This window comes from Pleurodeles waltl, chromosome 1_1 (genome assembly GCF_031143425.1).
Source record: "Pleurodeles waltl isolate 20211129_DDA chromosome 1_1, aPleWal1.hap1.20221129, whole genome shotgun sequence".
Classification (NCBI taxonomy): domain Eukaryota; kingdom Metazoa; phylum Chordata; class Amphibia; order Caudata; family Salamandridae; genus Pleurodeles; species Pleurodeles waltl.
The window spans coordinates 799,290,630-799,313,893 of NC_090436.1; the positions used below are offsets into that span (position 1 = coordinate 799,290,630).

A 23,264-nucleotide genomic window follows, 5' to 3' on the forward strand; every position below is an offset into this window, starting at 1 on the left:
ATGCGCCAGTATCAGATAACAGTCCAGACTGTTATCCAACGAGACCATCACCACCTGAGGACAGTACCGCCTATACACAGGTGGTGTCAAGAGCAGCCGCGTTTCACAACGTCACCCTGCACGCAGAACCAATTGAAGAGGACTTTTTGTTTAATACTCTGTCGGCCACACATAGCCAGTACCAGAGTCTCCCTATGTTACCAGGAATGCTGAAACACTCAAAGCAAGTGTTTCAAGAGCCTGTGAAAGGCAGGGCTATCACTCCAAGAGTGGAGAAAAAGTGCAAACCTCCACCAACAGACCCTGTGTACATCATGCAGCAATTGACACCGGACTCAGTGGTAGTAGGGGCAGCTTGCAAAAGAGCAAACTCACACACCTCGGGAGACGCACCACCACCCAACAAGGAAAGTCGCAAGTTCGACGCAGCGGGGAAAAGGGTCGCGGCACAAGCAGCCAACCAATGGCGCATTGCAAATTCACAGGCCTTGCTGGCTAGATATGATAGAGCTCATTGGGACGAAATGCAACATTTCATAGAACATCTACCCAAAGAGTTCCAAAAGAGGGCACAACAAGTGGTGGAGGAAGGCCAAAGTATCTCTAACAACCAGATACGGTCGGCAATGGATGCAGCAGACACAGCTGCTAGGACTGTAAATACAGCCGTCACCATACGGAGACACGCATGGCTACGCACCTCAGGATTCAAGCCGGAAATTCAACAAGCGGTGCTGAATATGCCGTTTAACGGACAGCAGTTGTTTGGGCCGGAGGTGGACACTGCTATCGAGAAACTTAAAAAGGACACAGATACGGCCAAAGCCATGGACGCACTCTACTCCCCACAGAGCAGAGGCACATTTTGAAAAACACAGTTTAGAGGGGGGTTTCAAGGACAAAACACAGAACCCTCAACCTCACAAACAAGACCCACATACCAGAGCCAGTATCAGAGGGGAAGTTTTCGGGGACAATACAGAGGGGGGCAGTTCCCTAAAACTAGAGGGAAGTTCAAAAATCCCAAGACACTGCAAAATAAACAGTGACTTCAGTGTCACAAATCCCCAACACACAACACCAGTGGGGGGGAGACTAACAAAATTTTACAAAAACTGGGAGGAAATAACAACAGACATGTGGGTCCTAGCCATTGTCCAACATGGTTATGTATGTATGTATGTATGTATGTATTGGGCATTAATAAAGCGCATTCCGGCCCTCGGGCATCGAAGCGCTAACTGGGTGAGGCAGAAAAGACCTAAGCAAAGGAGCTCCCAAACTTATTGAGGAAACAGCCATGTCTTGACCAGTTTCCTGAAAGTTAAATGGTTGTGTTCTTGCCTTATACTCAGTGGAAGAGAGTTCCAAATTTTAGCAGCTGCAATAGTAAAAGCTCTGTCTCCCCATTTTACTTTCCTAGTACGGGCTATTTGAATTTGATAGGCACCGGCTGAACGCAACAAGCGATTAGGCTTATGCCATTTCAGTTTGGTGGTTAGTGTTGTAGGTCCCATGAGCCGCTTTGTGAGTGATGCAGAGGGCCTTAAAAGAAAGCCGATGGATGATCGGAAGCCAGTGTAGATCTTTAAGGCCCCTCTTAACAGAGGCCCCACGAGGTAATTTTAGTAGCAGCCTGGCAGCCGTATTCTGCATCAACTGAAGTCTGTGCAGAGATTCTTTATTCAGATTAAGTAAAAGCGCATTCCCATAATCCAATCTGGAAATGACCAGGGCCAAAATGACAGTGGTTCTACTGGTCTGAGGAATAAAAGGGAGAATTTTTTTCAATTTCTTCATTGTCCACACACAGGACTTAATTATCAGATTCACCTGAGGTGTAAATGACAATTGCTCATCGAACACTACTCCTAAATTTCTCGAGTGAGACCGTGGAACAGGAAGCGTCCCACACTCTTCCGGCCACCAGCTAGAGGTCCAATGTACCCTGTCAATTCCGAAGCACAAAATCTCGTTTTTTTCGCAATTGAGTTTCAACCAATTGGACTTCATCCAGTGACTGACTGCCGTTATACAGGCATTGAAGCGAATAGCTACTTCTTCAAGATCATTATCAATAGGGATAATGATTTGAGTATCGTCAGCATAAGAAGTAGGAATGAAGCCAAAAGACCGAACCAACTCCGCCAGAGGTGCCACGTACAAGTTAAACAACGTCGGGCTCAAAGAAGAGCCCTGAGGGACCCCACACGGCAAAAGATAGGGAGGAGACCTAAAATCGCCACAGCTAACTGTGGCCCACCTGTCAGATAAAAGGTTATTGCATAGAATGCCTACAATTCCCTCCAAATGTCCCACCGAAAACACACAACATGCCCAAACAACACATGGATCTATTACAACTGGAGGTACAAGCGTTGTTGCAAAAAGATACAATAGAACTAGTACCAATTCATCAAAAAGGAACAGGAGTTTACTCCCTGTACTTTCTCATACCCAAAAAAGACAAAACTCTAAGACCCATCCTAGATCTCAGAACACTAAACATTTACATCAAATCAGATCTTTTTCACATGGTGACACTGCCAGATGTGATCCCATTGCTCAAACAACAAGACTACATGACAACACTAGACCTCAAAGATGCGTATTTCCATATACCCATACATCCTTCCCACAGAAAATACTTGAGGTTTGTAATCCAAGGAGTACATTACCAGTTCAAAGTGTTGCCATTCGGAATAACAACAGCCCAAGAGTTTTTACAAAATGCCTTGCCGTAGTGGCAGCCCATATCAGAAGACAGCAAATACATGTGTTCCCGTACCTAGACGATTGGTTAATCAAACCCAATACGCAAGAACGGTGTTCACAACACAAAAAGTATGTAATAGAAACCCTTCACAAGCTAGGGTTCTCCCTCAACTACAACAAATCACACCTACAGCCGTGTCAAATACAACAGTACTTAGGAGCAACAATCAACACAAAAAAAGGGATGGCCATTCCAAGTCCACAAAGGGTACAGGCATTCCAAAACGTAATACAGGCCATGCACCCAAACCAAAGATTCCAGGTAAAATTAGTAATGAAACTACTAGGCATGATGTCCTCATGCATAGCCATTGTCCCAAACGCAAGATTACACATGCGGCCCTTACAACAGTGCCTAGCATCACAATGGTCACAAGCACAGGGTCAACTTCAAGATCTAGTGTTGATAGACCGCCAAACATACACCTCGTATCAATGGTGGAATACTATAAATTTAAACAAAGGGTGGCCTTTCCAAGACCCAGTGCCTCAATATGTAATCACAAAGGATGCTTCCATGGTAGGGTGGGGAGCACACCTCAACCAACACAGCATCCAAGGACAATGGGACACTCAGCAGAGACAGCTTCACATAAATCACTTAGAACTACTAGCAGTATTTCTAGCGTTGAAAGCATTTCAACCAATAATAACCCACAAACACATTCTTGTCAAAACAGACAACATGACAACAAAGTATTATCTGAACAAACAAGGAGGGACACACTCGACACAATTGTGTCTCTTAGCTCAAAAGATATGGCATTGGGGGATTCACAACCAGATTCGCCTAATAGCGCAGTTCATACCAGGAATTCAAAATCGGTTAGCCGACAATCTCTCTCGGGATCACCAACAAATCCACGAATGGGAAATTCATCCCCAAATACTAAAAACTTACTTCCAAAGATGGGGAACACCCCAAATAGACCTATTTGCAACAAAAGAAAACGCAAAATGCCAAAACTTCGCATCCAGGTACCCACAGACTCACTCTCAAGGCAATGCGTTATGGATGAGTTGGTCAGGGATATTTGCATACGCTTTTCCCCCTCTCCCACTCCTTCCGTATCTAGTAAACAAATTGAGTCAAAACAAACTCAAACTCATACTAATAGCACCAATTTGGGCACGACAACCTTGGTACACAACACTACTAGACCTTTCAGTAGTGCCTCATATCAAACTGCCAAACAGACCAGATCTGTTAACTCAACACAAACAACAAATCAGACACCCGAATCCAACATCGCTCAATTTAGCAATTTGGCTCCTGAAATTTTAGAATTCGGACACCTAGACCTTACACAGGAATGCATGGAGGTCATAAAGCAAGCTAAGAAACCAACCACAAGACATTGCTACGCAAATAAGTGGAAAAGATTTGTTTATTACTGCCATAATAACCAAATTCAACCATTACACGCATCTGCTAAAAACATTGTAAGCTACCTGCTACACTTACAAAAGTCCAAGTTAGCTTTTTCATCCATTAAAATACATCTAACTGCAATTTCGGCTTATCTGCAAATTACGCACTCAATGTCATTATTCAGAATCCCAGTCATAGAAGCATTTATGGAGGGTCTGAAAAGGATTATTCCACCAAGAACACCACCAGTTCCTTCGTGGAACCTCAACATCGTATTAACACGACTCATGGGTCCACCATTTGAACCCATGCACTCATGTGAGATACAGTACTTAACATGGAAAGTAGCCTTTCTAATAGCTATCGCATCTCTCAGAAAAGTAAGTGAAATTCAAGCCTTTACCATACAAGAACCCTTTATACAAATACACAAACATAAGGTAGTTCTTCGCACAAATCCTAAATTCTTACCTAAAGTCGTATCACCGTTCCACTTAAATCAAACTGTGGAACTCCCAGTGTTCTTTCCAGAACCAGATTCTGTAGCTAAGAGAGCATTACATACATTAGGCATCAACAGGGAACTAATGTACTACATTGATAGAACCAAACAAATAAAAAAAAAAAAAAAAACTGTTTGTTGCTTTCCAAAAACCTCATACAGGGAATCCAATATCCAAACAAGGCATTGCCAGATGGATAGTTAAATGTATTCAAACCTGTTATATAAAAGCAAAAAGAGAACTGCCTATTACACCAAAGGCACACTCCACTAGAAAGAAAGGTGCTACCATGACCTTTCTAGGAAACATACCAATGACTGAAATCTGTAAGGCAGCCACATGGTCTACGCCTCATACATTTACCAAGCATTACTGCGTGGATGTGTTAACAACACAGCAAGCCACAGTAGGACAAGCAGTATTACGAACATTATTTCAAACAACTTCAACTCCTACAGGCTGAACCACCGCTTTTTGGGATGTAACTGCTTATTAGTCTATGCACAGCATGTTTATCTGCAGCTACACATGCCATCGAACGGAAAATGTCACTTACCCAGTGTACATCTGTTTGTGGCATGAGACGCTGCAGATTCACATGCGCCTTCCCACCTCCCCGGGAGCCTGTAGCCGTTTTAAGTTGACAAATAATTAATCTTGTATATTTGTACATTTGTGTTCGGTGGCATGTGTAGCTGCAGATACACATGCTGTGCACAGTCCGCCGTCTGGTGTTGGGCTCGGAGTGTTACAAGTTGTTTTTCTTCGAAGAAGTCTTTCCGAGTCACGAGACCGAGGGACTCCTCCCACTTCGGTTCCATTGCGCATGGGTGTCGACTCCATCTTAGATTGTTTTTTTTCCGCCATCGGGTTCGGACGTGTTCCTTTTCGCTCCGTGTTCGGGTCGGAAAGTTAGTCAGAATCTCGGAAAAATTCGTATTGTTTCGTTCGGTATAGGGTTAGTTAGAACAAATCGACACCGAATCTTGAAGAGCTCCGGTAGCCCTTCGGGGTAATTTCGATCCCCCGTCGGGGCCTGGTCGGCCCGACCACGTGCGACTTCAAGACTGATGGAACGGACCCCGTTCCGATTCTGTCCTAAATGCCATAATAAATATCCCTATACGGATCAACATTTGGTCTGTAACTTGTGCCTGTCCCCCGAGCACAAGGAGGATACGTGCGAAGCCTGTCGCGCGTTTCGGTCGAGGAAAACGCTCAGAGACCGAAGAGCCAGGAGATTGCAGATGGCGTCCATGCTGACAGGACAACAACGGTTCGAGGAGGAAGAAGAAGAAACTTTCTCCATCCACGAGTCTGATTCCGAAGAACTCGACGCCGAAGAAACGTCAACCGTGAGTAAGACGTCGAAACAAAAAGCTCACGAAAAGACTGACAAAGCCCAGGGGACGCCACCGCCAACAGGCCATGGCTTAACCCGAAAAGTAGGTGACCGTCCATCGGCACCGAAAAAGGGCGGGCTGGTGCCGAAGTCATCCGACTCCGGTCGAGATACAGGCACGCAGCACTCTCGGGCGCGAGAGAGTGGCGCAGAAAACATTCGGCACCGACACAGCGGCACCGAGATTGGTCGGCACCAAGAGGGCACGACGCACAAAAGAAAAAAGATTTTGTCGGAGCCGAAAAAAACAGTAGAAAAGGTTTCGGTGCCGAAACATCCGGCATCCGAACCGAGAATCAGTTCCTACTCAGAGGAACAAGGACTGTCCTCTCAAATGAAAAAACACAGATTTGAAGAGGAATTACAAACAATAGAGCCAGATCACACGCAAAAGCGGCTCTTTATTCAAAAAGATACTGGGAGGATCAGCACTCTTCCCCCAATCAAAATCAAAAGGAAACTTGCCTTCAACAAGGAGACAAGCAACCACAAGCAAAGGTGGTGAAGAAAGTAACTCCACCACCTTCTCCACCACCATCAACTCATGCATCACCGGCGCAAACTCCACCATTAACACACTCGCCAGCTCATACCACAATGAGCCAGGATGATCCAGATGCATGGGACCTCTACGACGCCCCAGTATCAGACAATAGCCCAGAGTCGTACCCAACTAAACCGTCACCACCTGAGGACAGTACATCATATGCACAGGTGGTCGCTAGGGCAGCCGAATTCCATAATGTATCACTACATTCGGAGCCTATTGAGGATGACTTCCTCTTTAACACCCTGTCCTCCACCCATAGCCATTATCAAAGCCTTCCCATGCTCCCAGGAATGCTAAGGCACTCGAAACAAATATTTCAGGAGCCAGTTAAAGGCAGAGCTATAACTCCAAGGGTGGAGAAAAAATATAAGGCACCACCCACAGACCCTATATTTATTACAACACAACTCACACCGGACTCAGTAGTTGTGGGGGCAGCTCGTAAGAGAGCCAACTCGCATACATCAGGCGACGCACCACCTCCGGACAAGGAGAGCCGCAAATTTGATGCAGCGGGGAAAAGGGTTGCAGCACAAGCAGCAAATCAGTGGCGTATCGCCAACTCGCAAGCACTCTTGGCGAGATACGACAGGGCTCATTGGGATGAAATGCCTCATCGAACACCTGCCCAAAGAGCTCCAAAAAAGAACGCAACAGGTGGTGGAAGAGGGACAAAGTATCTCGAACAATCAGATACGGTCTTCCATGGATGCAGCGGATACAGCTGCACGGACAATAAACACTGCAGTCACAATAAGGAGGCACACATGGCTGCGCACATCTGGGTTCAAACCTGAAATACAGCAGGCTGTGCTCAATATGCCGTTTAATGAACAGCAATTGTTTGGGCCAGAGGTGGACACTGCCATTGAAAAACTAAAAAAGGACACCGATACAGCCAAAGCCATGGGCGCACTGTACTCCCCGCAGAGCAGAGGCACATTTCGGAAAACACCTTTTAGGGGAGGGTTTCGAGGTCAACCCACAGAAACCAACACCTCACAAACAAGACCACCTACCTACCAGGGACAATATCAAAGGGGAGGTTTTCGGGGACAATACAGAGGAGGCCAATTCCCAAGAAATCGGGGAAAATTTCAAGGTCCCAAAACCCCTCAAAATAAACAGTGACTCACAAGTCACACAACCCCTTCACACAACACCAGTGGGGGGAAGACTAAGCCAGTTCTACAAATCTTGGGAGGAAATAACAACAGACACTTGGGTCTTAGCAATTATCCAGCATGGTTATTGCATAGAATTTCTCCAATTCCCTCCAAACGTCCCACCGAAAACACACAATATGTCAAAACAGCATATAGATCTTCTAGGACTAGAAGTTCAAGCATTACTGCAAAAGGACGCAATAGAATTAGTACCAAGTCTACAGAAAAACACAGGAGTTTACTCACTGTACTTTCTAATACCAAAAAAGGACAAAACTCTGAGACCAATACTAGATCTCAGAACACTAAATACCTACATCAAATCAGACCACTTTCACATGGTCACATTACAAGACGTAATCCCACTGCTCAAACAGCAAGACTACATGACAACATTAGACCTAAAAGATGCGTATTTCCATATACCAATACATCCTTCCCACAGGAAATACCTAAGGTTTGTATTCAAAGGAATACATTACCAATTCAAAGTGTTGCCATTCGGAATAACAACCGCGCCAAGAGTCTTTACAAAATGCCTAGCAGTAGTAGCTGCACATATCAGAAGGCAGCAAATACACGTGTTCCCTTACTTAGACGACTGGTTAATCAAAACCAACACGCTAACAAAGTGTTCATATCACACAAAGTATGTCATACAGACCCTTCACAAGCTAGGTTTCTCCATCAACTATACAAAGTCACACCTTTTGCCGTGCCAAACACAGCAATACTTAGGAGCGACAATCAACACAACAGAAGGGATAGCCACTCCAAGTCCACAAAGGGTTCAAACATTTCACAAGGTAATACAGGCCATGTATCCAACACAAAAGATACAAGCAAAAATGGTATTAAAACTCCTAGGCATGATGTCTTCATGCATAGCCATTGTCCCAAACGCAAGGTTACACATGCGGCCCTTACAACAGTGCCTAGCATCACAATGGTCACATGCACAGGGTCAACTTCTAGATCTGGTGTTGATAGACCGCCAAACATACATCTCGCTTCTATGGTGGAACAGTACAAATTTAAACAAAGGGCGGCCTTTCCAAGACCCAGTGCCACAATACGTCATAACAACCGATGCTTCCATGACAGGTTGGGGAGCACACCTCAATCAACACAGCATCCAAGGACAATGGGACATACATCAAAGGCAGTTTCACATAAATCACCTAGAACTGTTAGCAGTATTTCTAGCGCTAAAAGCATTTCAGCCCACGATAACCCACAAATACATTCTTGTCAAAACAGACAACATGACAACAATGTATTATTTAAACAAACAAGGGGGGACACACTCAACACAGTTGTGTCTCCTAACACACAAAAATATTGCATTGGGCGATTCACAACCACATTCGCCTAATAGCACAATTTATTCCAGGGATCCAAAACCAGCTAGCAGACAATCTCTCTCGAGATCACCAACAAATCCACAAATGGGAAATTCACCCCCAAATACTGAACACTTACTTTCAAATTTGGGGAACACCCCAAATAGACCTATTTGCAACAAAAGAAAACTCAAAATGCCAAAACTTCGCATCCAGGTACCCACACCAGCGATCCCAAGGCAATGCTCTATGGATGAACTGGTCAGGGATATTTGCGTACGCTTTTCCCCCTCTCCTTCCATATCTAGTAAACAGATTGAGTCAAAACAAACTCAAACTCATACTAATAGCACCAACATGGGCAAGACAACCTTGGTACACAACACTACTAGACCCGTCAGTAGTACCTCATGTCAAGCTACCCAACAGACCAGATCTGTTAACACAACACAAACAACAGATCAGGCATCCAAACCCAGCATCGCTGAATCTAGCAATTTGGCTCCTGAAATCCTAGAATTCGGACACTTAGACCTCACACAGGAATGTATGGAGGTCATAAAACAAGCAAGAAGTCCTTCCACTAGACACTGCTATGCAAATAAATGGAAAAGATTTGTTTGTTACTGCCATAACAATCAAATTCAACCATCACACGCATCTCCAAAAGATGTAGTAGGATATTTACTACATTTGCAAAAATCAAATCTAGCTTTTTCTTCCATAAAGATACATCTCACCGCAATATCTGCTTACCTGCAAATTACTCACTCAACTTCACTATTCAGAATACCAGTCATTAAAGCGTTTATGGAAGGCCTAAAGAGAATTATACCACCAAGGACACCACCTGTTCCTTCATGGAACCTCAACATTGTCTTAACAAGACTCATGGGTCCACCTTTCGAGCCATGCATTCTTGTGAAATGCAATACTTAACGTGGAAAGTTGCATTTCTCATTGCCATCACATCTCTAAGAAGAGTGAGTGAGATTCAGGCATTTACCATACAAGAACCATTTATTCAAATACATAAAAATAAAATAGTTCTAAGAACAAATCCAAAATTCTTACCAAAGGTTGTCTCACCGTTCCACTTAAATCAAACAGTAGAATTACCAGTGTTCTTCCCACAGCCAGATTCCGTAGCTGAAAGAGCACTACAAACATTAGACATCAAAAGAGCACTAATGTACTACATTGACAGAACAAAACTAATTAGAAAGACAAAACAACTATTTATTGCCTTTCAAAAACCTCATACAGGAAATCCTATTTCAAAACAAGGCATTGCTAGATGGATAGTTAGGTGCATTCAAACCTGCTATCTTAAAGCAAAGAGAGAGCTGCCTATTACACCAAAGGCACACTCAACCAGAAAGAAAGGTGCTACTATGGCCTTTCTAGGAAATATTCCAATGAACGAAATATGTAAGGCAGCAACATGGTCTACGCCTCATAAATTTTCTAAGCACTACTGTGTAGATGTGTTATCTGCACAACAAGCCACAGTAGGTCAAGCTGTACTAAGAACTTTATTTCAAACTACTTCAACTCCTACAGGCTGAACCACCGCTTTTGGGGAGATAACTGCTTACTAGTCTATGCTCAGCATGTGTATCTGCAGCTACACATGCCACCGAACGGAAAATTTCACTTACCCAGTGTACATCTGTTCGTGGCATTAGTCGCTGCAGATTCACATGCGCCCACCCGCCTCCCCGGGAGCCCGTAGCCGTTTACAAGTAGATCTTCAACATGTGTACATTTGTAAATATATTACTTTAACCTTCATTTTGTACATACATATTCATTCCATTGCATGGGCACTATTACTAGCATACACAACTCCTACCTCACCCTCTGCGGGGAAAACAATCTAAGATGGAGTCGACGCCCATGCGCAATGGAACCGAAGTCCCTCGGTCTCGTGACTCGAAAAGACTTCTTCGAAGAAAAACAACTTGTAACACTCCGAGCCCAACACCAGACGGCGGACTGTGCACAGCATGTGAATCTGCAGCGACTAATGCCACGAACAGATGTACACTGGGTAAGTGAAATTTTCCAAATATATCACTTTTTAGCTACATTATTTACATAAATACTTACTCCATTGCATGGGCACTATTACTATACACACAACTCCTACCTCACCCTCTGCGGGGAAAACAATCTAAGATGGAGTCGACGCCCATGCGCAATGGAGCCGAAAGGGGAGGAGTCCCTCAATCTCGTGACTCGAAAAGACTTCTTCGAAGAAAAAAAACTTGTAACACTCCGAGCCCAACACTAGATGGCGGGATGTGCACAGCATGTGAATCTGCAGCGTCTCATGCCACGAACAGATGTACACTGGGTAAGTGACATTTTCCCTATCTCTCTCTCTCTCTCTCGCTCTCGCTCTCTCTCTCTCTCTCTCTCTCGCTATATATATATATATATATACACACACGCACACGCACACACACACTCTCTCTCAATCATTTAATGGTAATCTTCTGTAGAAAATATTGAGGACTGCACCTATCTTACTAAGTTGGTATCATTCGTAGCCTCGAAGGCACAATGAAAAAATAGATGGTAAATGAGGTCAGTGCACCAACTGGGGCCCTCTATGGCTTTAGTGACGCCATGCAGTCCTGCGTACAAACTGTTTTGGAGCCGGCGCCCTGTATCAGCGTGGGAGAGTTATTGGAGAAAGGTTTCTGGACCCACTCTGGCCCCAGTGATATTTAAATGGTGAAGAATCTGTAGGTATCCACCAGAAAAACCGTTACCAAAGGTAAGTAACTCTGTGTAGATTTCGACGGAATTAAGTTTGAGATATGACTCCGTCTCCTATCTAATCACTTCTAAACCATATTATTTGCACGTGCATAGTCGAAAATGGTATATCTTACAATAAGGCTATGGTTAAACATCTGTGCTCTTCATTTAGTAGCAATATTGGCCCTTCTAGAATGCGTCACCATCGCATTGAATCACTTTAACACTCATCTGCTTTTGCCAGCAGTTAAGCTATGAGCTTCATATTTTAATTAGGATTAGGTTTCTTTTGGCCCTTGTTGGAGAGTTTAAACATTTGTGGCCTGCATTGGTTAACAATACTTGGGCGTCTAGGATGTCTCAACATTGCAATGAATCGCTTCAACACCTGTTTGATCTAGAGTACTGTTAGGAGTATTCACTATAATGCAATTAACTTTGAGTTCAATACCTTGCCTGCAAGTGTTAAAAAGGGGGTACATTTGGCATGTTTTCAAATTGGCTGCGTATTTCACTCCCCTTTATGCAATTAGAATGCTCAGCTTTCACGAATTGATAGTTAGTTAAAAAATGCACAGTAATTATTCTAAGAGATTTTTGTAACTACTCTTGCAAAGTTCAGCTAACACTGGTCCTTATTCCAAGTAGAATGTTCAGATTTTGATTAGCTTTCACACATAGACTGCTAATTGCACACTTTTCTCTGGCAAAGCACAGAGGTGCTTACAGCTTCTCCCCAACACTCAGCTAACATTGGGTTCTGGTTGCAATTTAAATGCTCTGGTTTTTCTTTAGCGTTCATGAAGAGGTGACTAATTTAACAATGGACAACTGTAAAGTTCTGCCGAGGCTGTCAGATGTAATTTCGTCGGAAAATGTTTAATAGATCCCTTTGAAATATGGGTTTGTACAAGGCAGGGGTGAAATGTTAATTTTGCTGGTGAAATCTGAGTTTCACATTACGTGAAATTCACAAACTTGTTCATTATGCAGTTTCACTTAATGTTTGACATGTAGGAGGTTTGCTTTTGCTAGAAAGGTCTTACAATATTTTCTTTTCAAACAAGTCTCCTACTGATATCTCACAAACTCTTGTTTCTGCAAAGATTGCACTTGTCTGAAAGGTGATGCAAGATACTTGCAAACCGCATTTCACTTTAAAAATGTAATTATGTGAAAATATATCCTACAAGATTCAATTAATTAATAGTATTTTATTACCTATAATATTTTCAGAATCAACAGTGACACTCTATTGAAATCTCCCTTCATGCTTCTTTGTGTTTATTCCTTAAATAGAGATTAACATTTACACATTGTTTTCTTCAGATCCATTTTCTGTGAAGTGGAATGCAGCAAGGTGTCTAAACAGTCAGTTAGTGTTTGAATACATCCTTCACTGTTTGAGGGTGACCTACAAGTATTTTGCTTTGCCCCACATAAAACCATCAAGCTGTGTTGAAGGAAAACCTATCAACACTAATTTAACAAGCACGCAAAATCAAGAAACTGAAATGAACACAAGAAAAGATATGTGTGATGGCCATGTTGACAATGACATACATGCCATAGATATATTGAAAAAAATGGCTCTTGAAGATCCTGTCAGTACAATAATGTCACCCAGGAACCAGGAGAGTAATTCTTACAATGTGTTTGATAGCTGTGACAGTCAAACAGAAGAAAATCTTGCCGATATTGAAAATCTAGATTCTGATTGTGTTACAGAAGATGTGATTCAGAACGACTTGGATAAATATAAATCCAATTATGACGATATAGAAAGTGGTAATGAGGAGTATGATTACAGAGAACAAACCAAAGCTTTTGTTACCATTGATCAATCACTGGATGATAGTGAAAATGGAGAAGCAGTAATTCTTGATCATGATGGTGAGCTTGATAGCAGTTCAGATATCGAGAGTTTTCCAAATCCAGTACTGATTGAGAGTGATGAGGATGGTGCACAAGATGTCAAAGTAGACCTGGAGGAGGGAAGTACCGAAGGGACTGATGAATTGGAGGGGCCTGTGAAGCACATTTCACTATCAAGATGTGAACACATCTCAAAACAGAATAATTCAGAGGAGGAAGTTGATGAGGAGGAAGTAAGTGTTGTCACAAAGCAGAGAGACCATTTTGACAGCTTAAATCTGGATGATGAAGTGGACATTACATACACTGCATCTGGAGATGAAGAAATACTGTCTGATGAAGAGGAAGAAGAGCTGTCAGATTGTATCACGGCTAAATATCAAAATCCAGAGGAACATATTAAACCTGTAAATGAACTTATACAAGTAGATTCTTTGAGTGAAGAGGACTTTACTTTGGTCAGTGATACTGTGAGCTTGGAAACGCATGCTAAGAATGTCATGTCAGACACCCTCTCGGAGGAGTGGGACTTTTCATATAAATTCAGCAGACGCATCTTCACAAAAGGCAAGGTAAGATCATGCAGATTTAAAGATCTTTGTGTATTGTTTAGAAGTAGCAACATAGGTTTGTGATTGCATGATTTGTTTTCTGGTGGTAGACTGAAGAAACTGTTTGGCACTAATCGTAACAGGCAGAGCCTATTTTAGCAAATGCCCTGAGCCTATTATACATGTTGTTTTCCAACCAACTAATTCTTCTGTTCTTTTTTCTTCATGCAGTCCCCTACAGTTGTATGCAGTTTATGCAAACGGGATGGTCACCTAAAAAAGGATTGCCCAGAAGACTTCAAAAAAATAGAACTTGACCCTTTACCAAAAATGACCTCTAAATTCCAAATGATTTTGGATCAGGTTTGCATCCAGTGTTTCAGTAAGTTATCCTTAACATATTTGTTTATGTAAAACTAGACCCTCTTTTAACCAATAAGCATGTGACCCTTAACTTCTGGGCTGTCATTGGATGAAGGCGAGGGAATGTGATTAATAAGTGTGTATACCACAATCTGAATACAATCACAGGGATGATTTGTACCACATACATTGATAAGCCATAAAGAGGTGGGTGTGCAGAATACAATAATTATGCAAAGTAAGTTGAAATCTAGGCCTGAATGGATGAGCCCTTGAGTTTAAACATTGGTTGCAGTCGCTCTAGTACACAGGTTTACGTTCACTTTTTGATGATGCTTTAAGGCTAATTGTTCAGTGGAACTAAGGTGTCTCATAGATCACAATGTGCTGTGATGTCATGTACTGTTCATTTATAATGTCTGTTTATTGAGATTCACAGCGTTGAGGTTGAAACACTGGTTATAGTTGTCTGCTAACAAATTTGATAAGAATGACCAGACTCCTTGTGTTTTTTTAGACTTGTTGCTTTCATTAGTTTATTCTACTTTGTCATTCCTCTGTGCAGTCCATTGTGCTACAAAGGTCATATGTTAGTTACAACAATTTCTGGTGAACATTTTGTTGGTGTTTAAGACTTCTTCATAGGACAGCTCTAAAATGTTAACGATGTCTTGCCTTTTAAAATTCATAATTTTAAGTGTGTAGGTCTTTTTTTTGTCTCAGCTGTTTGTATTTCTTTTAAAAGTGCTGCTTGTAGTTTTATGAGGCAAAATAGATTATTTATTTAAGTTGTAATTCCTGATTAAGAAGGAGAAACTATGTCATCTTTCATATCTTTGAAATGGTAGTGATAAATCCTCTTTAATGGTTAAGTCAGATTTAACATTACTATTTTAGAAATGACACTTTTAGAAAGTGGACACTTCTCTGATCTTACAGCTCTGTGTGGCTGCAGCTTGTCTCTAATACATGTCTGGGATGGGTGACAGCTATACTTTGTGCATTCCCTCTAGACAGACACAAACACAGAAAGATTAGGTGTGTCAGAGTACTCATCTGCATTCTGACTGGTTTTCCTGGGCAGGAAGGGCGGGGGGGGTGACACTGATATCTGAATAGGCAGTGCCTGCCCACAAACAATGGACTGATTACCCCCTACTGATAGTCTGGAGCTAGGACTGGTAAGAAAGGACATCTGTTCACTTCAAAGACCCTTCTTTGAAGTCTCCCCCACTTCAAAGGCACAACTGGGTATAAGTAGTGGGTCCATGACCCCACCAAGGCAGTACACTTCTGGAACTGTGAAGACTGCCTGGAAGAAAGGATGCTATGCTGCTTAAAGGGCTGCTACTCTACTGGATCCCTGCCTTGCTGTGCTCTTGTCTTGCTGAGATGCCCTGCTGCCTTCTCTTCCCCTGCCTGGGTGAGAAGGACTGGCCCTGCATCACTTGAACTTAGAGTGACTCCAGGGGCTTGCTGGCTTGCCTTCTGTTTTCTAAGTCTCAGCGACACAAAATTCTTAGAGATGCCTATTCCAACCCTTGGGCCCATCATTTGCTTGTGAGTCTGTGGTGCCACTTCAGTCCTCGACCCTTGGAAGAGGTCCGGGGGGTTTGCTTCAGTGGAACTGACGCATCCTCTGCTGCAAGAGCAGAGTCAACGGCTCAAGGCTGTTGCGGGAACCATATTGGCTCAGTGCATTCAGAACTACTGCTCTGGAACCAACACGTTGCTGCCGCTGTGTGGAGAAGATCAACACATCACTTCTACGGCGTGGAGAAACCCAGTGCATTGCTTTTGGAACCGCTGCACTTTGGAACCAATGCTTTGCTCATGGACCCAATACATTGCAACAGTAGAGTTAAGAAATTTGGTGCAACACCTCACCTGCATGGAAACTAACAACGCATCTTGCTGTTGTGACTACGATCAAACTTCTTTTGCACCGGGGCCTGTATTGGCCCTGTATCCAGCCTGCACTCCTTCACGAGCAGTCTGAAGTCTTGACTTTGTCCTGGTCCAGCGCGACCCATTAACTCTTTGACCGATATTCACTTTTGAACGCTATACTTGCATTTAATCTTTTAAAAATCATATCTCATCTTCTACTGGATGGATTTTTCTGTTTTGGCCTTGTTTTAATTATAAATTCCTGATTTGTTTTTCTAATCTGGTGTGGAGTCTATTTGTGGTGTTTTCGTCATGTTATTGTTAAAGTAGATCACAAATACTTTACGCATTGCCTCTTAAGTCAAGCCTGACTCCTGAGTGCCAAGCTACCAGAGGGCAAGCACAGGATAATTCAGGGTGTGTTGTGCCATACCCTGACTAGGACTGTGATCCCTACTTTGATAAGACGTGTACCTCTGCCAAAAAGAGACTTAATTTCCAACAACCTCCCAACCTGAACTACAAACAACCAAACCTCAACTTTTGAGACTGCAGACATGGCATTAACAGAAACCATTGAAATCACCAGGGACAGCGATATTTCAATTCTTCATCCCCTTTTTCAGGAGCTACCTAGCTCTTGTCTGGCCAGTAGGTGGCAGAATGCAACATTTGTCCTCCCTGGCTGAAGAGCCATGGAGTCAAACTGGTGTGTCTTATTAATTGTTCAAAAGGGTTATCCCCTGCCATTTATCTCCTCACCACTCACATTCTTCTCACTCCGCAGTCCTGATGCTGAAAGTCTGCCTTCTGTTGTTTAAGGTTTTCATTTAGCGGGTACTGGATTTGAAAAAAGGAGAAGAATGCTGACAAAGGACTGGTTCAAAATGCTCGTTTTGAGTCATGTCCAGGAAACGAGATGGCATCCTTGGACTTGCAGGATATATTCCTACTTCAGTCTCACAGGCATTACCTGTGGTTCAAAGTGGGCAAGGAACCTTTTTAATTTACTGTGCTTTCGTTTGGCCTTACCTTGACCACTCTGTCATTCACAAATGTGATGCCCGTGGTCACCGCCCGCCTTCGAAAGGCAGGATTACATACATTCCCATACCTCTACCACTGACTGAACCAGCTGATAAATGTGGTCTTGCTTCAGACAGTTGTAGACCACCAGTGAATGACAACTGAACACCTGAAATCATTGGGTTTCACCATCAACGATCCGAAGCACTTCCTGAGCCCCCACTGAATCTTTACATTTTTTAGGGGCTATTCAGGCATTTGGGAGAGGTGGAGACTAGAGGCCTCTGGTCTTCAGCAGAGAGGTATCAATATCAGTCTTCATGAGTTGATACTGATCAGTCTGAACTTAAAAGCTATCTTGTCATCCATCAAAGGGAGCCTCTGTTCAGGTCCTTACAGATAACACAGCCACCATGCGGTAGTGCAACATGCAGGGTGGAGTGGGTACAGAATCCTGCATCATTAGGGGCTATGCCTCTAGTGGTAGCTAAGTCAGCATAACATCTTCCTGGTGATCAACTGCCTGGTTGTTATGCCTTACCGAATGGGAAGTGCGTCTTCAGACACTGTGAAATGAGGACTTGAACCGTGAGTGTTCATAGACCCCACTGAGGTGCCTTGAGCAGAGGGTACATGAATCCTATATGCCATATAGAAACCCTGTTAACAAAGGCAAGACTCTGGGGGAAAGAGGCATACTTAATTGTAGATGACATTCTAATTGAAGCCATGTTAATTTGAACAATGGAGAAAGGAAGAGAGGTATACGATTAGTGTATTTATAAGGTTTGGGGCATTTATTGGTTGGAAAAGAAAATAACATGATTCTCAGTAACCGAAAAAAAATAATGTTGTTTTGTGTGTCTTGCACATACAAAATAGCAACATTCTATTTCTTGGCTCATTGGAGGTGCTGGAAGCACTGTCTTACTATATTTAAGGACTCAGTCTAATCCCCCACGGGAACAGAGTTCAAGGATTCGCCTTTACTGTGTTCTTCACTCACTGCACTTCATCCCCTTGTTTCTGCTATCAATGCTCTAATTCAAATTATTGGATTAGTATTTTGTTAGTCTTTTCTTCTGAGTTCAGGGTAGAATTCTTGTGTTAGAATGTTTGTTGTTGTTGCATTTTTGCTGGTGTATTTCTAGGAGTTTTTTTTTTCTGCAACATGTTTTCTTTTCTTTTCTTTCTGGCCATCTTGTGCAAGGTTCTTTGTGCCTTGCTTGATATCTCTTCACATTCCTCTCAGCACATCTGGTAGACAGTGGTGAGACTTTGAGGGAGATTGCCCCTTATCCCTCTCTCCAAAAGGAGGTGTTAAAGGAAATGCGACCAGCCGTTAACACTGATGAGGGTCTCTGAATATAGAGCAAATTAAATGAATAAGCGTGTAGCAGACCATGAGTGGCGTCTTCATTTCGAGGAGGCGCACAGTGTCTTTGAGCAGTGGGGTGTAGCATCGCTTGAGCTATTCACCATTGCCAAGAATACAGTGCCAACAATTCTGCACACTGGTGTTTCCATCAAGGTACTCGCTAGGGGACACCTTTCCGCTGCAATGGACAGAAAGATGTCCTGAGCATTTTTCCTCTGACCAAGCTTCCACTTAGGAATGATCTCCTGTCCCAGCAACTGTGCAGAGCCCTACATCCGAGTCTCCACAGCCTACACCTTAATGTGTAGTGGTAGAACGGGGGCAGTTAAATGTGCTGGTGATTGATGTAGTTGTTACAACTAGAATCCCATCCATAAAGTCGATCTTCTCTGGGGCAAACTTGTTCCCTGATATGGTGCCCAAAACACCACCCTCTTACAAGCCAGACTTTCTGATGTTATTGTGCCTGTTTTTTAAGTTAGCCCAACAAGGCTTGTAGCTGGAACAGTGCAAGGTTGTTTTATTGGCCTAAGCAGTCTGTGTATGTTTACCTGATAAACATTCTTTACGTCACCGGTTGTGATGCTTGCTATAGATAGGATTCACATTTTCACACAAAACCATTTGTTATGCCTCAGTGGGATCTGAACTTGATCTTGACATTTCTCATGTGCACTTTCTTTGAGCCTGTGTCCAGCTGTTCCTTAAAGCATTTGACATTTGAAACAGTTTTTCCTGTTGCAGTTATGTCACCATGCTGCGTGAATAATCTGCAAGCACTTTTGGTGCATTCATTTTCAACCTCCTTCTTTTCAGGCCAATTGGTACTGAGCAGTTAAGTGGTCTTCCTGCCAAATGTCATGACTCCCTTCTACATTAGCCAATCAATCACTCTACCAGTTTTTTTGCCCCACCTCCTCCCTTGAAGGAGGATGATAGGCTCTAGCGCCTAAAGCCCAAGGAGCCTCCAGTGCCTAAACCCCAAGAAGGCAGTGAGTTTTTAAATCAACCATACAAAGGATCTTTGCGTCTGTGATTTAATCTTTGAAGAGTTTTCTGTTTCAAAGATGGGCAAGATGGTGCAAAAGAGAACACTTTCATGGAGGATAGTCCCCTTCTTCAAAAACTGCTAAGCAGTGGCCAAGAAGCAGCAAACTGAAGGCCTACAAGTCCCTCCAATGAGGGCTTAAGCCACTCCAACAGCATTGGCAAACGTGGTACCTGTTCTTAACATCTGCCAACCTGCAACATGAGTACTGAGCATACACTCATAAAACACTACTGCTTTAACAGCCATTCCGGTGAAAATGTCTCTTTGCCTGTTCAATTCTACAAGACATTTTAGTCTGACTCAACTCCTCAGACCATCCACCACTGGGAAGTACTGCTATAGTATTTTGTTTTTAAAGATAAGAAGTCTGCGGTTAGAAGCTACTTCCTTTTGGTAGCAAGCTTACTGGTAGATACTGTATCTAATCATAGATTCCTCACTGCCCTCCTATCTCCCCATTCTGTCTGCTGGCACATTCAGTATCTAAAGGGTTCGCAATTTTGACTATCAACACACTGCCTCGGTCCTATTCTCTGTGTCTGAGGTTGCGAAGACGAAAGATACAAAAAATTTACATCAGTGCACAATCCTTTGTCGCTGGCTGCACAACTTTCACCTTAAGTTTTTTTTTGTTCAGCATCTCCCTAGATGGCCTTTGTTAGATAAGCAAATATGTCTCTCGGTGATGTTGGAACTATAATATTTTCCGCTCTCAGCAGTTTCTCATTGAGCTTAACTCATTCCTTACATTCCACTACTCCTTCAAATCAACATCCATTGTATATGTTCCTGACCACCCTTTGCTTTACCATTACTTTCAGCTGTGAAGTGTCCTGTCCTCTTTTTCAAACTACTCCCACTCCTCTTGTCTTATTTCATCCACTATCAAATCTAACACAGTCCTATTAACCCTTGTATTGTCTCCCTCCTCTTTAGGAGGCAACCAAGAAAGCCAATATATAGCAAACTCTGGCAGGTGCTCCATCACTAAATTGTATCCTTCTAACCCCATCCTCTAACCTCAATAGCTACCTAATTATTCTGGCTATGGTACAAATCAGATCCCTTAGTAGTGATGACTTGTTTTCAGTGCATAATACAAATGGTCAGTGTCGTAACTAAAACTGTTATATAGCCCTGTAGCAAGTAACAGCCTCATGTTCCCCTAGCAGAGTAATTTCTTTTCTCTCCCTTAAATGATAAAACACCACGACCAGACCTTTTGCACTCTAATCAATCGTTAGGATGATACTCTAAATTAAAAACCCTAGGGTAGAGGCTCTCGGAAGTTCTTCTAATGATCTTATTGAATACACGTAGACACTTATCGCTTTAGCTGTAATGTGTACCTTTTATTATTATTTTCTTGATAATCCTTAGAGGATGGGGAAGGTAGAAAAGTTACTTACCTTAGAATTATACCCAGGTGTCAGACTAGATGTGTACATGTTTTCGTGAGCAGTACTGCTGAGCGTGATAAGTGACGTTGTTCGGTTATGCGTGATGTCATCAACGCCGGAAGTAATGTGCGTGGTGCCTATATAGGCACCACCCCAGCATGCTGATTAAAGTTCTTTTCTTTCTGCGCCATTCAGCACAGATCCAGAGAATAGCTGCCCCTTAGTCAATTTTCGAATAACTTTTTTGTTTACTTTTTGTAGGTGTCTTTTTGAGATTTTCCTCTTGGTGTGGCAGGGATATCATCTAGGAAGGCCAGCTTTAAGCCCTGCAGCGTCTGTCATCGCTCAATATTGGTGACAAACCAGCATCTCGTCTGTCTTCAGTGCCTCAAGTGCGATCACGATCTTAAAGACTTCTCTGATTTCCACACCCAAAGGCCTTTAGTGAGCAATCCTCCAAGCTCCTGGTGGCTCTATGTGGGACTCATTCAATGGTCAAGAGCCCAGTCAAAAAGAAGGTCCAGGAAGCGTTTGCTAAGTCAGAGATCCTTGTCGAATTCAAAGTTGTCAGGTCATTAGGATAAGTCCTGTGGGAGGCTGGCTCAGTATATGCTGTACACCTATAGGTGAGGCACCCTGTACTGAGTCCAGGCATCTCTTAGTGATAGTGTGAGAGGTTCTAGATAACAGAGCTCTCAAATGGGTAGCTGTTGAGAGCAGCTAAGGCTTATCCAGGAGGATGTAAAGCAATTGCAAATACCACATAGGTCAGTCAGTGATGTACACACAGGAAAGAACAAGCATTAGAAAAATGTCTTATTTATCACAACACAAATGCTAAACTAACTTCTGTATATCTCCTAACTGGAGATATGAACATATGAAAATATACTTAGAAACAGGTAAGTAAAGGCATAAAATAACATGGACCCCTATGAGGGGACTAAACCATATACAAAAAAAATGGAATGTGAAAATCACTCCCATCCCAAATTACCATTCAAGGCCCCTTAGGACTGTGGAAATACTGAAACACCAAAGGTAAGTAGAAAGGATTCCCCAGGTGCCCGTGTGCAGTGTTGTAAACCTCGGCCAGTGCTCATAGGATAACATAAGAAAGACCCGGTTGGAGTTTTTGAGTTTTAGGACCCTTCTCAGAGGACCCCAAGGAAACTGTTCGGGACAAGGGAGGTTCAGGAGTGCCCCCATCTATGGATACCCAGAGAAGTGAAATATCTACACCAGGGAGCCCAGGTGCAAAAGGGTGAAGTTGAGTCTGAAGCTCCTGTTGAAGTAAGTGGGGGACCGCAGGTGTCCAGCTACAGTCCCGACCTGTGGACCAGGTCGGTGGAACCCAAGCATGGATTTTGGAAGAAGAGGACCTAAGGAAAGACGAGATAGAGTCCAGACCACCAAGGGGTGCCCAGGCAGTGCAGGGGGCAGTGCCTACCCTTCTTAGTGATGCTTTCCTGTAAGACGGTGGTCAAAGAAGTGCAGCTGTGGAGCCCAGGCGATGCAGGAGGATCCCAGGAGTCATCCACAAGCTGTCCCATGCCGATCGTTGAATTGCAGAGGGATCAGTGGTCAGCATGACCACCAACAAACCTTGGCAAATGCAAGAAAGCGTTGCGCGGATTGTTGCAGAATTTTGGGGGCCAGCAAGGTCCAGGAGACTCTACCTTTGCAGGTAAGTCAGGGCCAGCCCTCAGCATGCAGGTGAGCTAGCAGGAATAGATGGAACCCCCCGTTAGGACCATCTGGCAGCAGGCACAGAGAGTTGAAGAAAGGCCTCAGCAGCACAGCAAAGAGGGATGCCCACACCTCAGGAGCTGCAGGGAGGACATCGTTCT

General features: G+C 43.2%; 1 protein-coding gene across 2 annotated transcripts in view; it reads left to right on the forward strand.

Annotated features, from left to right (window-relative positions):
- The window catches only part of TUT7 (terminal uridylyl transferase 7), a 1,097,449-nt gene that overhangs the window by 423,802 nt on the left and 650,383 nt on the right, over window positions 1-23,264 (forward strand). For both annotated transcript variants that reach the window (XM_069228237.1, XM_069228248.1), the window contains exons 12-13: window positions 13,210-14,327; window positions 14,538-14,688. In XM_069228237.1, coding sequence (XP_069084338.1) covers window positions 13,210-14,327; window positions 14,538-14,688 — 1,269 coding nt within the window. The remainder of the gene's footprint in view (window positions 1-13,209; window positions 14,328-14,537; window positions 14,689-23,264) is intronic.